Here is a 19101-nt window from a genome sequence, read left to right as displayed (position 1 = left end):
GGGAAAAAAAACTTTTTTGGCTCCAATAATATGCCAAAAAAAATTAGACATAGAAAATTAAGCTTTTGCAAGGGAGGATTAAGAGGTGAAGGTGCAGTAGGGAAGTCCAAGTTTCACTTGGAGACACGCAGTGGGAGCTTTAAGTCCAATTTGTGAAGGCGGGAAGAAATCTAGGGGAAATGAGCTAGTCATTCATTCTTCCATTGGCTTTTGTGTTCCCAGAAGCCTCTCTGTGATTCATTCTTTTTACCAAAAGAGGGTTTTGAGGAGTGCTGGAATGATGACCTCAATGAGTATGTACCTTTTCTTCATTTGTGTTAGTTTGATACCACTGAAATGCCCATTCTTGTAAATCAAAATGGTTAGTATTAGCAACTTCACATACTTAACCTAAAAGCTTGACTGCTTAGCTTATTTTGAAGTCCTAGCAGACTCTATTCAGTTCTATTTAACCTCATTATAAATTAAAAAGAAAACCCTCATTTTTATGTATCAAATTGCTTTTCATTTGTTCTGTCTGGACATAACATGTGGGCAACACTTCAAATATAAATACTTGCTCTCCAAGGTATTTTTTTATCCAAAATGCCAGATATATTATCTACATGGTACTTCTAGGTTTTTATAATTAAGTTGTACATAAGTAATAAAGATATCTTGGGGGTAAGCTGAAGAAGACTTCACAATATATATAAAACTCTTCAAAATATCACTTTATGCTGAATTTGAATTTGATTCATTAACTTATCTTTAAGCCAATATCAATGAAACCTTTTGCTGTTATATTTTTACCAAAAAGATAATTACCACAAGGCTCAGAGCTCTCCTTCAAGAATTGCTGGAATTTTAGACAGGGTTACTTCTTAAGTGGAAAATTTCCAAATTAGCTTACAAATATTAATACAATCGTGAGAACCAGGATCTTCCACATTTGCATGTCACATTTAAAATCACTTGAAAGCTAGAAAATCGGAAACATTGGCTAAAGCAATAACCTTTGATTTACTTTTGAAAGTATAATAAATGAGGAGTTAGATTTATACCTATGTTTAAAACCCAGTTCTTGAATGCAGTCTATGAAGCAACGATAGTTTTTTCAAGCTCTATTTGAATAAATATATTACCAAAAAAATTGAAAAATAAAACCCAAGTTAAATTTATTGAAAAAAACTACTTCCTCTCCTTGTTATTTATTCCTTCCATTTATATCAAATTTCTTCTGCTTTGGCATTGTGATAATCATTGGAAAATACTATATAGACAGTTTGGTACCATGTCATTCTGGCCATAAATTGCCTATTTTGTGAATTTGCTATCTGGGTTACTTTTGCAAATCACCTCAAATTAGCACTTATATATTTGATCCTTTTTAATATATCCCCCATTTTCTTACATTTCTAATTATGAGTGATTGTTTTATCAGGTGATATATCTTCAGATAATTCATATTTCTTGTATAAATAAAAGTGAGTACTCAAAACACATAGGCAACATTGTACCCTCAATTATTTCTGTATACATGACATATTTTCCAAACCCCAAAAAACTCAGATTATTTCTTGAAATGTCATGAATTAATTGAAACATAGCTGTAATTAGGAGTGTGTGTGTGTGTGTGTGTGTGAAAACAAGCATCTTTCCATTCATTTCTCTTCTGTTGCTTTTCTTCAGGACTAAAGTTCCAAATTTTCCTTTGGTACCATTTCCCTTCAGCCTAGAGAACATACTTCAGCATTTCTCTTAGAGCAAATCTCCTGCTTTCAAATACTCTTAGTTTTCATTCAACTGAGAATGTCATTTTTGCCTTCATTCCTGAAGGACATGTTCACAGGTTATAGAATTCTGGACTTATAGTTATTTTCTTTCATAACTTTACAGATGATTTTCCACTGTATTCTGGTCTTCACTGTGATGAAAATATGTGGGCATACATATTTTTTCTTGCTGTTTTCAGGATTTTTTCTTTACCTTTAGATTCCTTTGGTTATTATGTGTTTGTTAAACTTATTGAATGTGTGAATAATATCTTTGCCAAATTTGGTGAATTTTTAGCTATTAAACTTTTTTTTTGCACCAGCCTCTCTCTTTTGATAACTCTGGTGATAATTGATAGATCTTTTAATCTTTACGTCTCTGAGGACTTTTTCCCCCAGTCTTTTGTTCTTTGTTATTCATACATGATTTCTATTTGTCTCTTCGAATTTACTGACTCATTCATTTATTATCTCTATTCTACGACTGAGCCCATCAAATGAATTTTAAATTTCAGATATTGTATTTTTTCAATTCTAAAATTTTATATTTATTCATTTATTGTAATTTCTCCACTGACAACTTTGATCTTTTCATTCATTTCAAGATCGTTTACCTTTATCTCAGGGAAGGTGGTTATAATGGATGTTTTAAAATCATTTTCTAGTCATTCCTACATCTAGGTAATTTCATCTAGGTAATTTTATCTTGAGAATCAGTCATATTTTCCTGGTCTTTGTATGTCAAGTAATTTGGGATTGTATCCTTCTTCTTGTTGATATGCAGGCATTCTTTATTCTAAACATTAATTTCTTGTACATTTTGAATATCCCAACTAATCACCTGTTTGTGAATTTTATAGTGCCATTTGTTGAATCTTAAGTTGTATTGAGGTCAAATTCGTCATTTATTTTGCCTTATAGTTTATGTTTTGGGGTCTTGTTTTAGAAGGTAATCATTACAGCAAAGGTACAAAGTTATTATCTCATATTTCATTTGCTAAATAGTTTATTCTTTCCTTTTGACTTCTGGAGTCAGCTTTGCCATTTATCAAGTTTATATGAATAAATTGTTCTTTTCTGAACTTTTCTGAGATTTTTTCCCTCTATGTAAGGAATCTTGGTTACTATTTGTTTGTTTTGTTTTAACTTATGGGTTTATAGCAAAGCTCATCCACTTTTGGTCTCATGTCTCAGAATTTCAAAATCGACCTAGCAATTCATAGAGTTTTATTCTTCCAAGTATATAATTTAAAATAAGTTTGTTGAATTCCTAAAAAAATCTTTTCATATGTATTTTCAAATATGTTTATTGAAGGCCTGAAAGTTTCTACTGGCATTATATTTAAAATTATGTTGAATTTGTAGACTAGATTTAGAGGAAAAAAAATGACATTTTTATTGTATTAAGTCATCTCATTCGGAAATGTGGCAAATCTCTTTATTTATTCAGGTCTTCTTATTTGTTTTACTATTTTTACAATTTTGTCCTTAGAGGTCTTATGCATTCTTTGTTAAGGTTAATTCTTAGATATTTTTATTAGTCAGGGTTCAACCTGTAGGAATTTGGCTTACACTATTGATTATGTCAGCTGGCTAAAGAAGTTCAAAATATATAAGGTAGGCTGCTATCAGGAAGGAAGGATCATCGCTGGGCAAGCTGAAATGCATGGACACAGGTTGAAGCTATTATCCACATGTGACAGAATTTCTTTCCAAACCCTCTCCCCTCTCTCTTCAGCTTGGTTTTCAGGCCTTCCAACTGATTGAATCAGGCCTGCCCAGTTTTTGAAGAATAATATCTTTACTTAAAGTCGATTGATTATGGATTTCTATCACATCTGTAAACTTACAGCAACATTTAGATTAGTGTTTTATTAAATAACTGGGGATATAGACTAGCCAACTGACACATTGACAAAATCATTACAATATAGTTTTGGTTGCTACTTTAAGTCGTATCTTGTTTTTTACTAGATTACTGTTCATGTAGAGGAGATATATTGATTTCTGTAAGATAATATTGTGTCTGAATCATTTTCTTCTATTTGTTCTAATTTAGTCTGTGGATTCAGTTGACATTTTATATTGATGATAATATTATCTGCAAATAATTCTGTTTGATCATATTGTCTGCAAATAATTCCAGTTATTACAACTTTTCATTTTTTTTTCTTATCTTATGACATGTGCCAGTACACCCACTGGTATGTTAAGTGGCAAGGATATCAAGTACCCTTGATCATTCTCTGACATTAAAAGGCTATGTCTAAAATTCTACCATACACAGCTGTTTGCTTTAGTTATGGTATAAATTCTTTATCATATTAAGAGTATTTCCTTCTATTCTCAGTTTTCTGAGTGTTATTTTCTTTTAGAGTGAATAGATTTTGAACTTTATAAAGTACTTCTTCTGTATCAATTGGGATAATCACGATTCAGCCTTCTAGTGTGTGACTTACACTTACAGATTTGTTAATATTAAGTCACTCTTGTTTTTCTGCAATAAATCACAGCTTATTATGATGTATTATATTTTTTGTATGCTATTTCAGTTGGTTAGCAAATATCTTTTAAAATAATTTTTGTCTATGTTTATATGTAAAATGGGTTTATAATTTCCTTTCTTTTTCTTTCCTAGACTTACTTAATTTTGAAATTAAAGTTACTCAACCTTATAAAATATTTTAGGAAACTTCTTTTTTTTATTTTCTGGAACTACTTTTATTAGATAAGGATTATCTGTTCTTACAAAGTTGGTAGAACGCCCTTATAAAATGTTCTGGGCCAGGGGATATTTGTGGTTTCCTTTCATGGTAACATATGATAAATAGGAGAGCATCTTTCTTTTACATTGATTTTTTAATCAATGTTAATTGTATAATTTTACAAAGAGAATAAGATGGCTTTTAGCTTTGGATGAACAATTAAAAGAGTAATTGTTACACTTCATGTACTTTTGAGTCAGTCTGTGTCACAGATGATATAGAAACGTGTTCTGTGAGGAACTGTGCAAAGGTCAGAATGAAGTTCTCTCACAATCTCTGTGCTTTTATCCCCTAGGACACACGGGACGGTTATTAAAGTCTCTGTGCTTCACCAGTCTTTCCTTCCTGTTGCTGCACATCATTTTTCATATCACATTGGCTAGTCTTGAAGCTCAACAGCGTATTGCACCTGGTTACAACTGTAAGTGTTAATGTTTTTCATATTATGCATGTGCACAATAAAGCTATGTGTCATAATGTTAATAGAAATCTATACAATTATTGATTACATTATAAAATTCATGGCAATTTTTGGTCATTTGACAATTCAATATATAACACATATAAAGAAACTTTACTATGGACAGTTGGATAATGCGAGCAACTTAATTAATGAATATTCAATGCGTATTAGATATTAGGCCCCTATCTGTATGTAGAACATTATCATTGAGAATAATCTAAAAAAAAAAAAAAAAAACTAGATTTACATACGGTCCCTGGAGCTTATACTCCAGCTAAAGAGACAAGACATATACAATTTCTAACGTGACAAATAAGAATATAAAAGTTGAATACTATTATATAACCATGACCTAAAGCGTATCCTAAAGCATAATGTAAGGTTTCATATGTCTTTGTGGAAAATGACACATATAGTTTCTTTTTCAAACAGGGAGTTCTTTGTTTCTATTCAAAGAAAAATAATGTCTTATATACATTATATGTTGAAGTTATAATCATAAAAATTCAGTACATATATGTTTTATCTAGGTAGTTTCATCTTTCCAAAATTAATCTGCCATCAGATAAATTCTACTTCAGCTTTTGTAGTACGTGTGATTGTCATTTGAAAAAACAGAAGCATTTCAAGTATATGGAATACAATTCACATGTTTTAATTAAATCTTAAGAAACCCTGTGATATAAAATAGGCTATAATAACAGTTCAAAATTGTCCATTTTTCTCTGAAAAACCCATTTGTGCATTTGAAATTTCCTAATGTTTCAAAAGTGTACGCACAAGTAGTTTGAAGTAAACCTACACTTCCCTGTAAAATAAAAAGGGGTTCAAAATTTTTTATGGATCAAAGAGTATTAACATAAGTATAGTGAGAGATTCTTTAGTATAACCATATTCATAAATTATTCACTCTCTTTTACTGGGTAACTTTAGAGAGCTAAACTTTACAGAACTAATGTTAGTATTCATTTTGGTCATTTTATTAAGTTCAGAGTTCCTTGGATAGTAATGCCTATCAAAATAATTTTCGATTTAAGATTTATTGTTTTTTAAATTGAGATATAATTCATATACCATAAATTATCCCATTTAAGGAATTTAATTCAGCGGTTTTTAGGTTATACAATCATCACCACTATCTAATTCCAGAACATTTCATCATTCCAAAAAGAGACCCTATGCCCATGAGCACATGCATTATTCCCCATTCCCTCTCTGCTCATCCCAAGGCAATCACTAATTTACTTCCTGCCTCTATTAGATTTACATATTCTGGATATTCATCTAAATAGAATTATACAATATGTGACCTTTTTTTGTCTGGCTTCCTTCACTTAGCATAATGTTTCAAGTTTCATCCATGTTAGTACTTCATTCCTTTTCAAGGCTGAATCATATTTCATTATTAAGATTTAGCTATGATGTTTGGTAGAAGTCACTTTATTCTTAAAAACTTGACAAACTACAGCATTTATTTAAATAATGGAACTTATGTTGTAATGATGAAGAGTATTTATTACATTTGGCCAGGTTCAAATTTTTTGGACTTAGTAAAAGTGATTTCAGGATTATTTTGTAGTGCTTCTCAATCAAAAATCTTTTGGCTATTTCTTAATAAGACATTCCCAGGATCAACCCCCAGGAAGGGTTTTTGAACCATAAGTGATGTCTGAATGAAAGGCTATTTCATGAATAATGAGTTCTTCATCACTGAGAGTATTTAATCACAGATATATTATAATTCATCAGATTTTTAAAAATTGAGTTTATCAATGTATATCTTGCCCATTTGTAAAAATAATTTTTGATACTGAGTGATATTGTAGAAAGGACTATACTGGAGGGTATCTAGATAGGCAGTGAAATTCATCCTAGTCTAGGTATTTCCATTTTTATTCAAAATGATGATTTTCCACGACTCTACAAAGGCCAAAAAAATATGTAATATGGAATGTTAAAACAATATTCCATTTCAGATTTGTAAATGTATTTACTCTATGTATAGTCTCCACTATAAGGTATAGATGGAGACAGACAGATCGACAGAAAGACATACAAACTTCAGATAACCACCCGCCACCCCCAAACACATGTGTAAGTTTGTTCTGCTTTGTATCTTCCTTCTCAGGCAAGAATCCAAATTACCTAGATACTTTAGATGGGTCTTACATTATGACCATGAAGAGGTCTGCATTTCTCAGTAGTAAAGAAGAGGCTGTCTCAGGCTTGACATTCCTTTTCCTAAGTACTCCTTGCAACCTAATCTTGGGGAGGTAGATTTGCCTCTCCCGAGGGCTTCTAGATACCAAGATTATTCCACATCTCTCACAGAGATATTTTGATTCATGCACAATTGTCCTCTACTTTTACTCCTCACTGCAGTTTAACTCGAACATGTCCGAATCTAATGTATTGTCCTTTTCTTTTTTGACATCCCTGTATAAAAGCTCTTCTGTTCCACAAAGAGCCAATCTAATAAAATCACAGTAGTAAACTTTTTCTACCAAGTTGAATTCTAATTTGAAGTTTATTTTTACAAAAGTTAACATTACAATGTGAAATTCTGGTATTTTTGAGGAAGTAACTGACAGAGAGGGGATGTGCTAATGATTGAGTTAAAAAAGGAATTTGAGCTCTTTACTTCCAGCCATAAGGCACCTTGAAAGTGAGTTTACAGAAGTCATAAACTTCTGAAAAGTGAGTGATGCATACAACAACATTGGCTCATTGGGTGTTACAGATTTTTTTGGTTTAATTTCATGTGCAGCATTTAGAAGTAATACATTCTTGAAAAGGGATAAAAGAGAAGTGCAAACAAACTTCAGAGCTTTGAAAACTAGTTTAGTCCAAGATTGACACAGACCAGGTTTTCAGCCTAGAGCATTTTTTAATGATCAAGTTATATAAAATCCTGAAAATACTGTTAGAGTGGGTAATGGAAACAGTGACTTTTAATTTAGAGTTGACTTCATCTCACTAATGTTATTGTTTCTCGAGCATTTGGAGTCTCGATTACACCATTAGAGTTGTAAACAGAAACTCAGCTATTTTGATATCCCATATTGGAAGTTCAGCCTCTTTTGGCATCTGTTGATATAAAGTAGCAAATTTTCAAATAAAAAGACAAAAAGTGTCTTGGCCAGCAATGCTGTGCATTTTGAATGCTTTCTCTATGTTTTAAACATTGGTAAATTAAAATGAAGTAACCCAGGCAGGTCAGGTTTCTCAATCATATTTAAGTGGTATTCAAATTCAAGATCACCAAGTGCTCGTTTATATGTGTTTCATTTTGCTCTCCTCGCTACTCCTCTCCCCATTTAAAACTCACACACCCTCATCCTTATTACGGCAAAAAAAAAAAAAAAAATCTCAGTATCCCTCAGGAATCTAAGACACATGTTTGAGGGACAACAGTAGCATTTATAAATATCGAGTCATTGAAAGTTCTTGTTCCCCCAGAGCCCTGTGAATATTAACTGGCAGTAGTAAAGATTTTTTCAAACCAGCCTATTTAGTTTTTGACTAGCTGGCAGGTTTGTTAAAGGTGCCATTGTGCAGAACTGAAACTTACACCTCTCCCTCTTTCTCTCTCTCTTTTTTTAATTTCCAAAACGGTGCTCTTATAGGTAAGTGAGGAAATCGATGGGGCTGGGGGAACCTCTGTAAATTTTCCTCAAACATGTGTTGTGCCGCTTACTAAAATATTTTCATTCCATCAAAACTACACTATTTAAATAAATGTAGACCCGGTTTCAATTATGTCATTACAGATTCCATAGAAGTAGTTTGTTTGACTCATTGGTGGATGTGTGGCAATGTGAGTGAAATTTCAAGGCCAGTCTGGATTCTTGTGCTGTGCCAAAGCATTGATTGAAAGAAACTTCTGAGTACAAAACTATAAAGGAAAAATTTGTGGTGATAATAGCTACTATTTGTAGAGCACCTACTAACTGCAGGGCCCCAGGGATCATTATATTCCTTTTCCAATTAATGACTACTTTTTTCAAGTTACAAATTGGCTCCAATATTTTTTAAGTGGAGAACTCCATATACATGATCCCTTTCCATTTTTTAAACAAGACTTTAGAGTAGTTAGGGCTGTGCAGATGGACAGCCGTGCACTACTGCCCACAGGCCTGAGGAAGTGAGTGGGAGCTGCGAGCTGGCCTAGACATTGATCACCAGGCTGAACACCCTCTTCCGGGCTAGATCCAGCTGGAGACAGGGGATTCATTTTATTCCTATGAAGAGGCCAAGACTTGCTCCTGCAGTGCTGTGCCTTTTTATAATCTTTCTTTGCCAGGGAGGCACCTTTCTTTTGTATAGATGCAGTGCCCAGTCTTCATGTTACATTGAGGAAAAGATGAAGGTGATGATGGATGAGGGTAGCATTGAGGACAGTGATGAGGAAACAGGCTTTGAGAGAGCAAATGAGCTGCCTAAAGCCCCCACATTTTTGAGCTGGGATCTGAGCACTGACTTTCCACTCTTTTCTCCTCTGTGTGGAACTTATTTAGGATTGTTAATTCCATTATACCTCCTAGGATTTTGTATTAGTATAGTTCCATAGGACTTAAATAGGATTTTCTGATATTTAGTCCATGATTTTCTCTTGTTTGGATATTTTTGTCTTTATGATAAGTTGAATATTTCTTTTATTTATTTGCAGCATTCATAGTTAGATTAGTTTCCCTCTGAGGGTCACACCTGTCAGATCTGCTTTCTTTCCCTTATGGGGAGGAGCATCTAGAATTCCAATTTTTCTCATTCTAAGAGCACAGGGAACTCAGCCCAGAAGCCTCTTGACCAAGAAGAGGTTATAGGCATAAATAGTACTTAATCCTGGTGCTTTCCTATCTTCAAAACATATGAAGCTCTCAATGCTAAGTCCCTGTGACAAGAAGACTAAGGGTGGTTCAGCACCCCATCTCAGTAATTGTGAGGTAGATGCAAGGAGTGAGTCACTCTGGTAGATGCTCTGCTTTCAAGTGGCAGTGGTTTATCTCTTAGCACATGTAGACAGAAATTTATCCCATGCTTTGCTCATCATTAATCATGTTAATTGGAAATGGACCCCGAGATGCAGTCACCTGGTGGGTCCATCCTTATAAAAATAATTACATAAACTAAGGGCATTCATTTTTATTTTTCATATTTGACACAGTACTGTGGAGGAAAGAGTTAATATTTATGAAATGAGAGATAAAATCTATAAAAGGAAACTAGCCCCATGCTTGTTTAAGAGTTGTTTTTTGAAATCACTTTCTACTGCCTGCTTTTTTATGAAAGCTGGCTTTGAGGCTCTGCAAGGTGGCATCTGGGAGACTCTTGATTCTTCTCATCTCTGTTCTTCTCCTCTCCCTTGCTAGCTTCCTGAAAGCAGACATTGCCCCTCAATACAACAATTTAAAAACAAATGAACCAAAAAAAAAAAAAACCCCACAGCGTCCTGGACCAATTTGTAATTCTTCTAGCCATCTGTTCAAGGATGAGGACACCAGTCTAATTTTTCTTTAATTACAACAGTCTAAAAGCATCCAGATCATATATACACCTTTTGATTAAAAAAAGGCAAGAAGATTGAGGAAACATGGTGGAATGAGAGACATCCTCAGATCTCTTCCCCTGAAACAACAATAAGCTGAACATCTAAAACTCAACAGAAAACACTCAAACTGCACACTAGCACATCTGAGCGTGGAATCTGCACATAAGAGCTACAACAGGTCAGAACCCCAGGTGTCAGGTGGTAGACTAGGAGAAATAAAGAAGCTGCTCCTTGTAGGAGGAGGGGGAGGGTGTGGCAACCTCCCTGATCAGCCTGAATGTCTAGCAGCTGGCAGCAGGGCCCAGTCATCAGGGCAGAACGTAGAGAAGCGGGACAGGACCACAGAGAAACAACAGTTGATTTTTACCAGCCCCGGCTGCAAAACCGAGGCAGAACTGCAGCCCCCAACTCCCAACCCAGAGGGCCCCTCCTCCCATACTCTCTGAGACTCATCACTGCGGAGCCCAAGGAGAATCTGAGCAAACGCTATCGAAACTGTTGCTAACACTGACAGGGACTGAAACCGAGAGTAGCAAGTGTGATTAAATATCTACCAGAAAACAAACAAACAAAAAGACTTTTAGGCTTTATATAAACAGGGATCCAAGAGACTTAGACGCCACCTACTGGAAACCAAAAGAAAAGTGCCTTCTTTGCAGCAGACTAGAAAGATTTATATAATAAATCTTTCTGGAAAAACAACGGAATACACTTCCATTAACGCCCAGGCAGAGAATTAGTCCATTAAACACCATGAACAACCAAGGTGACAAGTCATCTCAGAAAAAAAGAGAAAAATCTCCAGAAAATAAGCTTACAGACATAGAAATATGCAACTTAAATGACAGAGAATTCAAGATGGTACTTCTGAAAAAACTCAATGAAATCCAAAACAACTCAAATCAACAATTTCAGGAATTGAAAAAAACAACTAGATGAGCAGAGCAAGGCGATCGAAACCCTCAAAAGGAACCAAATAGAACTTCTGGAGATGAAGAACACACTGCAAGAGTTGAAAAATGGAATAGCAAGCTTGGAAAATAGGGTTGACCAAATGGAGGAAAGGATCAGTGATACCAAAGACAGAAATCTAGAAATAAATCAGAAGGGAGAAGAGAGAAATCCTACTTCTAATTCTTTTAAAGCAGATGTGTCCCCATCTTTTTTTGCAATTTTGATTCTACCTATGTGTAGAGCCACTTCCTTTATCATATGTCCCATTAATCTCATTCTTAAATGAAGTAAAATGTTTATAGTTCCTGACACAGATCAAGCACTCCAGTGGGTCTCCTTCACTCTCGCTCTGCCTCACCATAGCTCACACCAGCTTCTTGTTTGTTTGTTGTTGTTTTTTCTATAACATATTTTTGTCTCTAAGTTTTGCTCTAAATCAGTAATGATAATAGCTTCAGTGCATCATTTCCCAATATGGGCCAGGTATAGTGTATTTATACTGTCTCAATTCCACATCATAGTTGTGGATAAAATGAGCAGCCACAGAAGAGTTAAGTTCTGATTAGATAAAAAGGCGAGAAATGTGACAATAGCTTGCAACATCACCAAGAAGGGTGCTGGCTTCCTGTGGTTGGTGTGTGCAGGTCAGTGGGCTCATCTAGGAGGGAAAGAAGAGGTACAGAGAATGTGGGAAGACGACCTCACCAGCATGATTCCTCTCTGTTCCATGGTTGTCGTCTTTGCTTCCCACTCCTAAATCCTACAATCTTCCTATTTTCTGCCCATATTTTGCTCTTGTTATTCCTCTGGGAGAATGTTCTTACCCACACCACCCATCTCTTCTTCCTTCACTGGACTCATCCTTGAGTGCTGACCATCCTCCCTCACCCCCCACAAGGAGGTTTGAGTGGACTAGTCCAGTGACTTTTGGCTCTCCAAATACTCTAAGCATTGGTCATCAAACTTTTCATGCTGAGTTATAATCATCGATTTTATATATTTCTCATTAGAATAGTCAGATCGAGGGTAGGGACTATCATGTTTTATTTAGTTTTGTAACCTGAGGACCTAAACCATAGTGGCCCATGTGTAGTATACTGCCCAAAAATTGTTTGAAGAATGAACAAATGAATTAATAGCAGCAAAAAAAAAAAAAAAAATGCAACAAAGGTGAAATTGGATGACTCTTGTTTTGTGACCAATTTTCAGTGGACTCCTCACCATTTAGCTCATTGAGCCATCAATGAGAACAATACAGTGTACTAACGTCTTCTCTCTGCCCTTCAGGTACCTACTGAAAATTTTACTCTGATAATTGTTACTGTTTCCCTTTTCAGTTCATATGGAAATGTGAGAATGACACTTTCACTTGAGGGTTTTTATTTCTCTTTAAAAATTATATATCAAATAAAGAAACTTGGTATTGATTTCCTTTGCTAAAGGAAACTCAGATTTCCATTTGAATTTGGGGAAATTAGGAGTGAAAATATAAAAGACAAAGCTGGAAGTAGCAAAGAAGGAAGAGGAGAAAGGGTATTGTGAGAGGAGGGTGTGCTTTGGCTAGTTTTCCCCATTAATAATTATGGAAGGGAAGAAAATCCTACAAATGAAAAATAGTCATGCCATTCTTCTCCAGCTTATCTGCTCCCCACCTCATGCACACCAATCCTTGCTGTAAGATAAATCAGAGTGCAGGAAATTTAAAATGATTTGAGATCGATTGTGTTTGCTTAAATAACAATTTCCCTAACCTCAATTTCATGATGCAGCATTTCTAGTGTAAATTATTTACCATAAAAGCACTAAGGCAAGTCTGTGTGGTATGGGAGTAAACTTAACCTCAAAATTGTAGACAGACAACATAAAGCTATAGCTGTATGATTTCAAAGAAATGGTAAAATGGAAGGACATTTCAAGGGTATAATGGGGGCAGCAAAATTGGACCATTTATAATCATGACATTCCAGAAAATATTAATTGAATGACACAAGTTTAGTATTCTTCACATTTAAAAAAAATGATATGTAATTTTAGGGCTTAGGTATGTGGATTCATAAACGAAAACCATTTCTTATAAACAGAAGTTTGGATTTAGAAAATTCCTCTTGATTTCATGTGTTAAAAATATATTCGGGAATGTAGAAGATTGACAAAGAACTTACTAATATAATTTCTCTTATATTCATTTTTAGAGACATTTAAACATTTCCAGAGATTCCCGTTGCAATATATATATATATAGAATATTAATATTGAAGATATTACTATAAAATGTTATAATATATTTATAGACCTACGTTTTGCGAATTGCTTTATCATTTATTTTTTGAAAAATTATTTGCTTTGCAGACATGTGTGTCACATTGATAATTAAGCTTTCAAATAATTTTCTTTCATTACCTTGCATTGTTAATTAGTACATAATCTCCAGTTTTTAAACGGGCAATCTGCCTTGAAGAGCCCGAAACCACTGTTAAGAAGCAATGCAGTGGATTAAGATTTGATGGATGATTTTCAAAACTTCTCACATAGTGGTTGCATCATTTCTACTGCCAAAGTATGATAATAAATATCAAAGTACCCGTGATGTATATATAAACTACATTAATCTAAGTAGGATAGAGCATGCACCAATTTCCTCCTTTTTAGTTTTGTAGAATCAGTAGGTTGATATTTGCATTGCAATCTCATGTTTATTTTTACAGATACATCTCAAAAAATATTATTCTGCATTTATTTCTTTAATTGAGAGATTTGAAGGAATATTATATTTAAATTATATTTAAATTTAAATTATATTTATATTTAAAAATATTCTGCATTTACTTAATTGAGAAATTTGAAAGAATGTTATATTTAAATTATAATAACGATGATTATATCTTACATTGTTCATTTTGAAAATGTTTTTCCATAAAGTAGATTCTACAACAACTACAAAGAAAAATATTTTTAAATAATTTAGATTATTTAGAATCTCACAATTCTGTCACATATTTGTTCATTTGATAACTATTTATTAAATGCCTGCTGTATGAATTCACTCTGTTAGGTACTTAGCATGCAGCAGCTAACAAACATCACATGCCCTGATCTCATAGACTTTACAGTCTACTGGTAGAAGGTGGTAGCAGACAAATAGGTGAAAAACAGTAATAGAGTTTGATATAGCTCTGTTGTTGAGAATGGACAAAGAATGGTGGAAATATACAAAATAGGTACCAATTTCAGTCTGGGATGGAAGACTCCTGGAGGAAGTGATGGAAGAGCAGAAACCCAAAGGAATAGTATATGTAATCTTTCCCAAGGGAGTGAGAAGACCATTCTCCACTGACAGCAAAGGAAGTATAAAGACTCAGAAGCAAGAGATATTACAGCACAGTTGAAAAACTGGTAGAAGAAAGACAGTATGGCTGGAGCTTGGAATGTGAGGTTGGGCATAACCAAAGTGGACACAAAATGTTAAGTTGTAGCACAAAGGGCCATAGAAACCATGGGTTTTAACTTTGGTTGAATAATAGAATCACCTGTGAGGTTGCTTTGTAAAGTACCCATGCCTGGGTTTCACACCAAATCAACTGAAACTGAGTTTATGGGATGGGGCTTAGTCACTAGTATTTTTTAAAAAGCTATCCTGATGATTTACTCTGTAGTCACTATTGAAGGCTTCTAATGCAAACTATATTAAAAACTATGAGTTTTTCTTATGGGCAGTGGGGATGCTTTGGCAAATCTTAAGCAAGGGAGAGAGAAATGTTAAGATTTGAACTTTAGAAAAATGCACACTGGCCATATGTGTGAAGAATGGATTGAAAATAGGCAAGGCTGGAAGCAGGAAAATGTTTTGTATGCTGCAACAGTAATCCATGAGAAGACAGTGATGATGGAGGAGAGAAGTGAAGATGGTGGAGGGCTACCAAGAAGGAAGAATCAATGATTTGATGAATAAATGGCTTAGGAGTAGAGTATTAGGAAATGAGGTAGTGATCCCTAGGTTTCTGGTTTGCAGAGCTGGAGAAGGACAGTATATTTTATTGAAACAGGAGATAATGAATTCCATTGAGAAGGACAAGGATTGAATTCAAGAGGTCAATGACAGACCTAGTTGGATATTTTCATTTTTGCATATTATATTTCACATGCCATATACATTTTTGGTTTACATTCTGCAATTGTTAGCTCATCCATATGTATATCCATTCAGCAAACATTTATTTATAACTTGCAATACATTAGAATCTGTTTTAGATTTGGAATACTTTAATGAACAAATCAAGGATCCTTACCCTCATGGACCTTATACATCCTTATACTGTGTCCCTATTACTGGCATCAAACCTGGGTCACCTAGATAAAAACTAGAACTCTTTATTGCTATGTGTTTTTTGTTTCCACATTTCTATATAGTCTTTATAGATATTTCATTTCTGGCATAATCTTCTCTCATGTTAATATATAAGAATGTTTCCTATTTGGGAGGAGTTGGTTTTGATTTTTGCTGTTTAATGTTGTCGTGAGCATTTATGCATGGAAATCTGTTATTTGTTTAGGATAAATTTCTAGGAGTAGATTTACTAGGTAAAAAATTTGAATGTTATTTTCCCTTTTTCTGTACTGTACCATCATCAGTGTGCTTATACCTATTGGAACACCACCTATAAAAAGAAATAGGTGATGAATGGATAGATGCATGCATGGATGGATGGATGGGTGGATGGAAGGATGGATGGATGGATGGATGGATGGATGGGTGAAAAGAAAGAGAGAGAGAGAAAAAGAAACAGAGAGAAAGAGAGATTTTAAAAATGTATCATTGGAGTCAAAACCTTGGGGCCTCATGAGGCTTCAGAAAAATCTTCATTCATAGCTTCATTCTTATATACAAATGGCCAATAAATACATAACAATGCTCAACATCATTAGAGTCATACAAATCAAAACCTCAATGAGATACCACCTCGCATCCACTAGAATAGCTATAATTAAAAAGATAGACAATAACAAGTGTTGGAGAGGATATGGAGAAATTGGAATGCTCACACACTGCTGGTGGGAATGTAAAATGGTACAGCCTTTTGGAACACGGTTTTGTGGTTCTTCAAAATATTAAACATAGAACTACCATATGATCCAGCAATTCTACTCCTAGGTATATATGCTCAAAAAAATTGAAATCAAGTGTTCAAACAGATACTTACAGATGTTCACAGGAGAATTATTCACAAAAGCCAAAAGGTGGAAACAACCCAAATATCCATTAAAGGATGAATGGTTAAATAAAATGTGATAAATAAATAAATAAATAAATAAATAAATAAATAAATAAATACACACACACACACACACACAAATTATAAGTCACACACATATAATGCAAATAATTTTAATTTCATCTATAGTCTAAATATAAACATAAATTTGAAGCATTTCTCTTTAAGAGACATAACTCACTTATGGGGGGCCACTGACTGGAGGGGCTTCTTGTTCCTCCCACGTGCAGGATTTGGGAGGGGGTGGGGGTGGAATTATGTGTGTGTGTGACTATTTAATGAATATAGGATATTCTTCTTGGGTGATAAAATGTTTTGGAACTAGACAGAGTTGGTGGTTGTATAACATTGTGGATATATTAAATGCCACTGAATTGTTCATTTTCAGATAGTTAATTACATGGTATGTGAATTTCATCCCAATAACAACAAACAAGAATAAAAAAGTATACTATATTCACTGAAATCTCATCAGCATTTAAATAAAGCACTTTTAAGTTTTAATAGATTTTAAGCAACTGAATGCTTTTTCTAAAAATAATTGGTAAAAGCAAACAATTATTTCTCATTTTTCATTATGTTTAGTATTTATTTTTTGGAAAACTTACTCATATAATTGCTCATCATATACTTTGTAAATATATTTCACAAGATTGATTTTTAAAATTGATTTTTGTCATTTTTATTACATTGCGTTTTTTCATTGTTATTATTATAATCCATCATTTCTATTTTTTGTTATTGCTTCAATGCTGTAAATTTACAACGTGGATATGTATTGTACTCTATTTTTTGTTGTTGTCTTAATTCATCTGGAGTTTATTTTTCATAGAAGCATTAAAAAGTGGATTTTTCTCCCAAAATGACTAACTTGAGGTTTCATTTGGAGAAGATTCTAGATAAGTCTGAAAAAAACAGACTACAAATAGAAAATAGAACTCTCAGAGGACTTCAAAATGCAGATGATAATAGCCTGAACTGGCATCTATTGATATGCTCAGTCATCTTCACTTCAGCGTAAGACATAACTATGTGTATGTCTCAGTACAAAATCATAAAATGGAGAAATAGCTTTTGGGCTTTTGGTAAAGGTAATATTATATCATGTATTTTTGGACTCGGCTCACCTTTAATTTCTAGATGTTTTTACCTGTCATTCTTTCATGAATTATGTTAGAAGGAATCGGTACTGCTATTTGTGGGAAAGAGAAGATATAAATGTAGAAAAGAAATTATTTTTTTTCCTATTGCTATATAGTTTAACATGGAAAACCACTTTGACTTTTTCTAGACATTATGCATCTGGTCAAGATCTTGACTTTAAATTTGATATGTATTTAGTGAAATTCTTCAATTAGACTCTAGGAAGAAATACAAGAATGTTGCTTTTAGCTGTAGAGAAATGCTACTATCTTAAGAGCTGTCCAGTTATCTCACAGTAAACTGATTCTTTCTATGTATATTTATTTTTAATTTTAATTGGAGAAACGCTTCTGACGTTTATAGCCCCAGAACAATTCTAATATTTTAGAGTTCCTAGAAGATACAGGTGTATGCATTTCATGATAGAACGGAGCTTTACTGATTGTTACAACAAGTAGCTATCAGTGTATAGCTTAGTGAGGAAAGTAATCTCTTACATTACTAACATGTATTCATAGAATGTGATCACTAGAAAGGGTTCTTCCATTTAAAGAGCTTCAGTGACTGACATATATTGAGAATGGAATTATAAGTCCAAAATTGAGTTGATACTATATCTCCGGGTAACTACCGAAAGTGTGTCTATGGAAAGAAGAAAGGTAGCAGAAGGAAGGGAAATGTAGCACAGCTAGATGAAGCAGGAGGAGTCTGGTTCTAGAACAACATAAAATAAGGTCACCTGAACTGATGGCAAGATTGCAGAGAAGCCATCAGAACTGCATAAATTTGATAAAAATTAACCATGAATCCCAAACAGAGGAGCAAGGAATGAATCCTGTGTGCAGCTTCTAGACTCCCAGTCTTGACATTTCTCCACTCACAGGAGCACTGTGGGAAAATTGAGAATGCATGGAAAGAAGATACTCTGGGGATCAGGAGGGGAAAGTCCCAAGGAAAAGTTGAGTGAGCAGAGAAGAGATGCCTGATAGATATGCAGAAAGGCAATTATTGCATATTTTACTTACTATAAACAGCTTGGGATAGCATTCTTTCACAATTCTTTTGAGACTCTTTCATTGAACAGAGCATCTGGAAAGAATTCTAATTCAGTTGCAATTTGGGGGATCAGAATAACCCCATGATATAAAGAGTTTATGATCTTGCTAATATAATTATTATAGTCTTTTGTCTTAGGTTCTTGGAC

At 34.0% G+C, this 19101-nt stretch overlaps 1 protein-coding gene across 6 annotated transcripts in view; it reads left to right on the top strand.

Annotated features, from left to right (window-relative positions):
- The window catches only part of PIEZO2 (piezo type mechanosensitive ion channel component 2), a 378661-nt gene that overhangs the window by 128576 nt on the left and 230984 nt on the right, over positions 1-19101 (top strand). For all 6 annotated transcript variants that reach the window (XM_015595755.2, XM_015595756.2, XM_015595757.2 and 3 more), the window contains exon 3: positions 4815-4940. In XM_015595755.2, the coding sequence (XP_015451241.1) occupies positions 4815-4940 (126 nt within the window). The remainder of the gene's footprint in view (positions 1-4814; positions 4941-19101) is intronic.

This window comes from Pteropus alecto, unplaced genomic scaffold (assembly GCF_000325575.1).
Source record: "Pteropus alecto unplaced genomic scaffold, ASM32557v1 scaffold146, whole genome shotgun sequence".
NCBI lineage: Eukaryota > Metazoa > Chordata > Mammalia > Chiroptera > Pteropodidae > Pteropus > Pteropus alecto.
The sequence above is the reverse complement of the archived record's forward strand: the minus strand, read 5'-3'. Positions and strand labels throughout refer to the sequence as shown.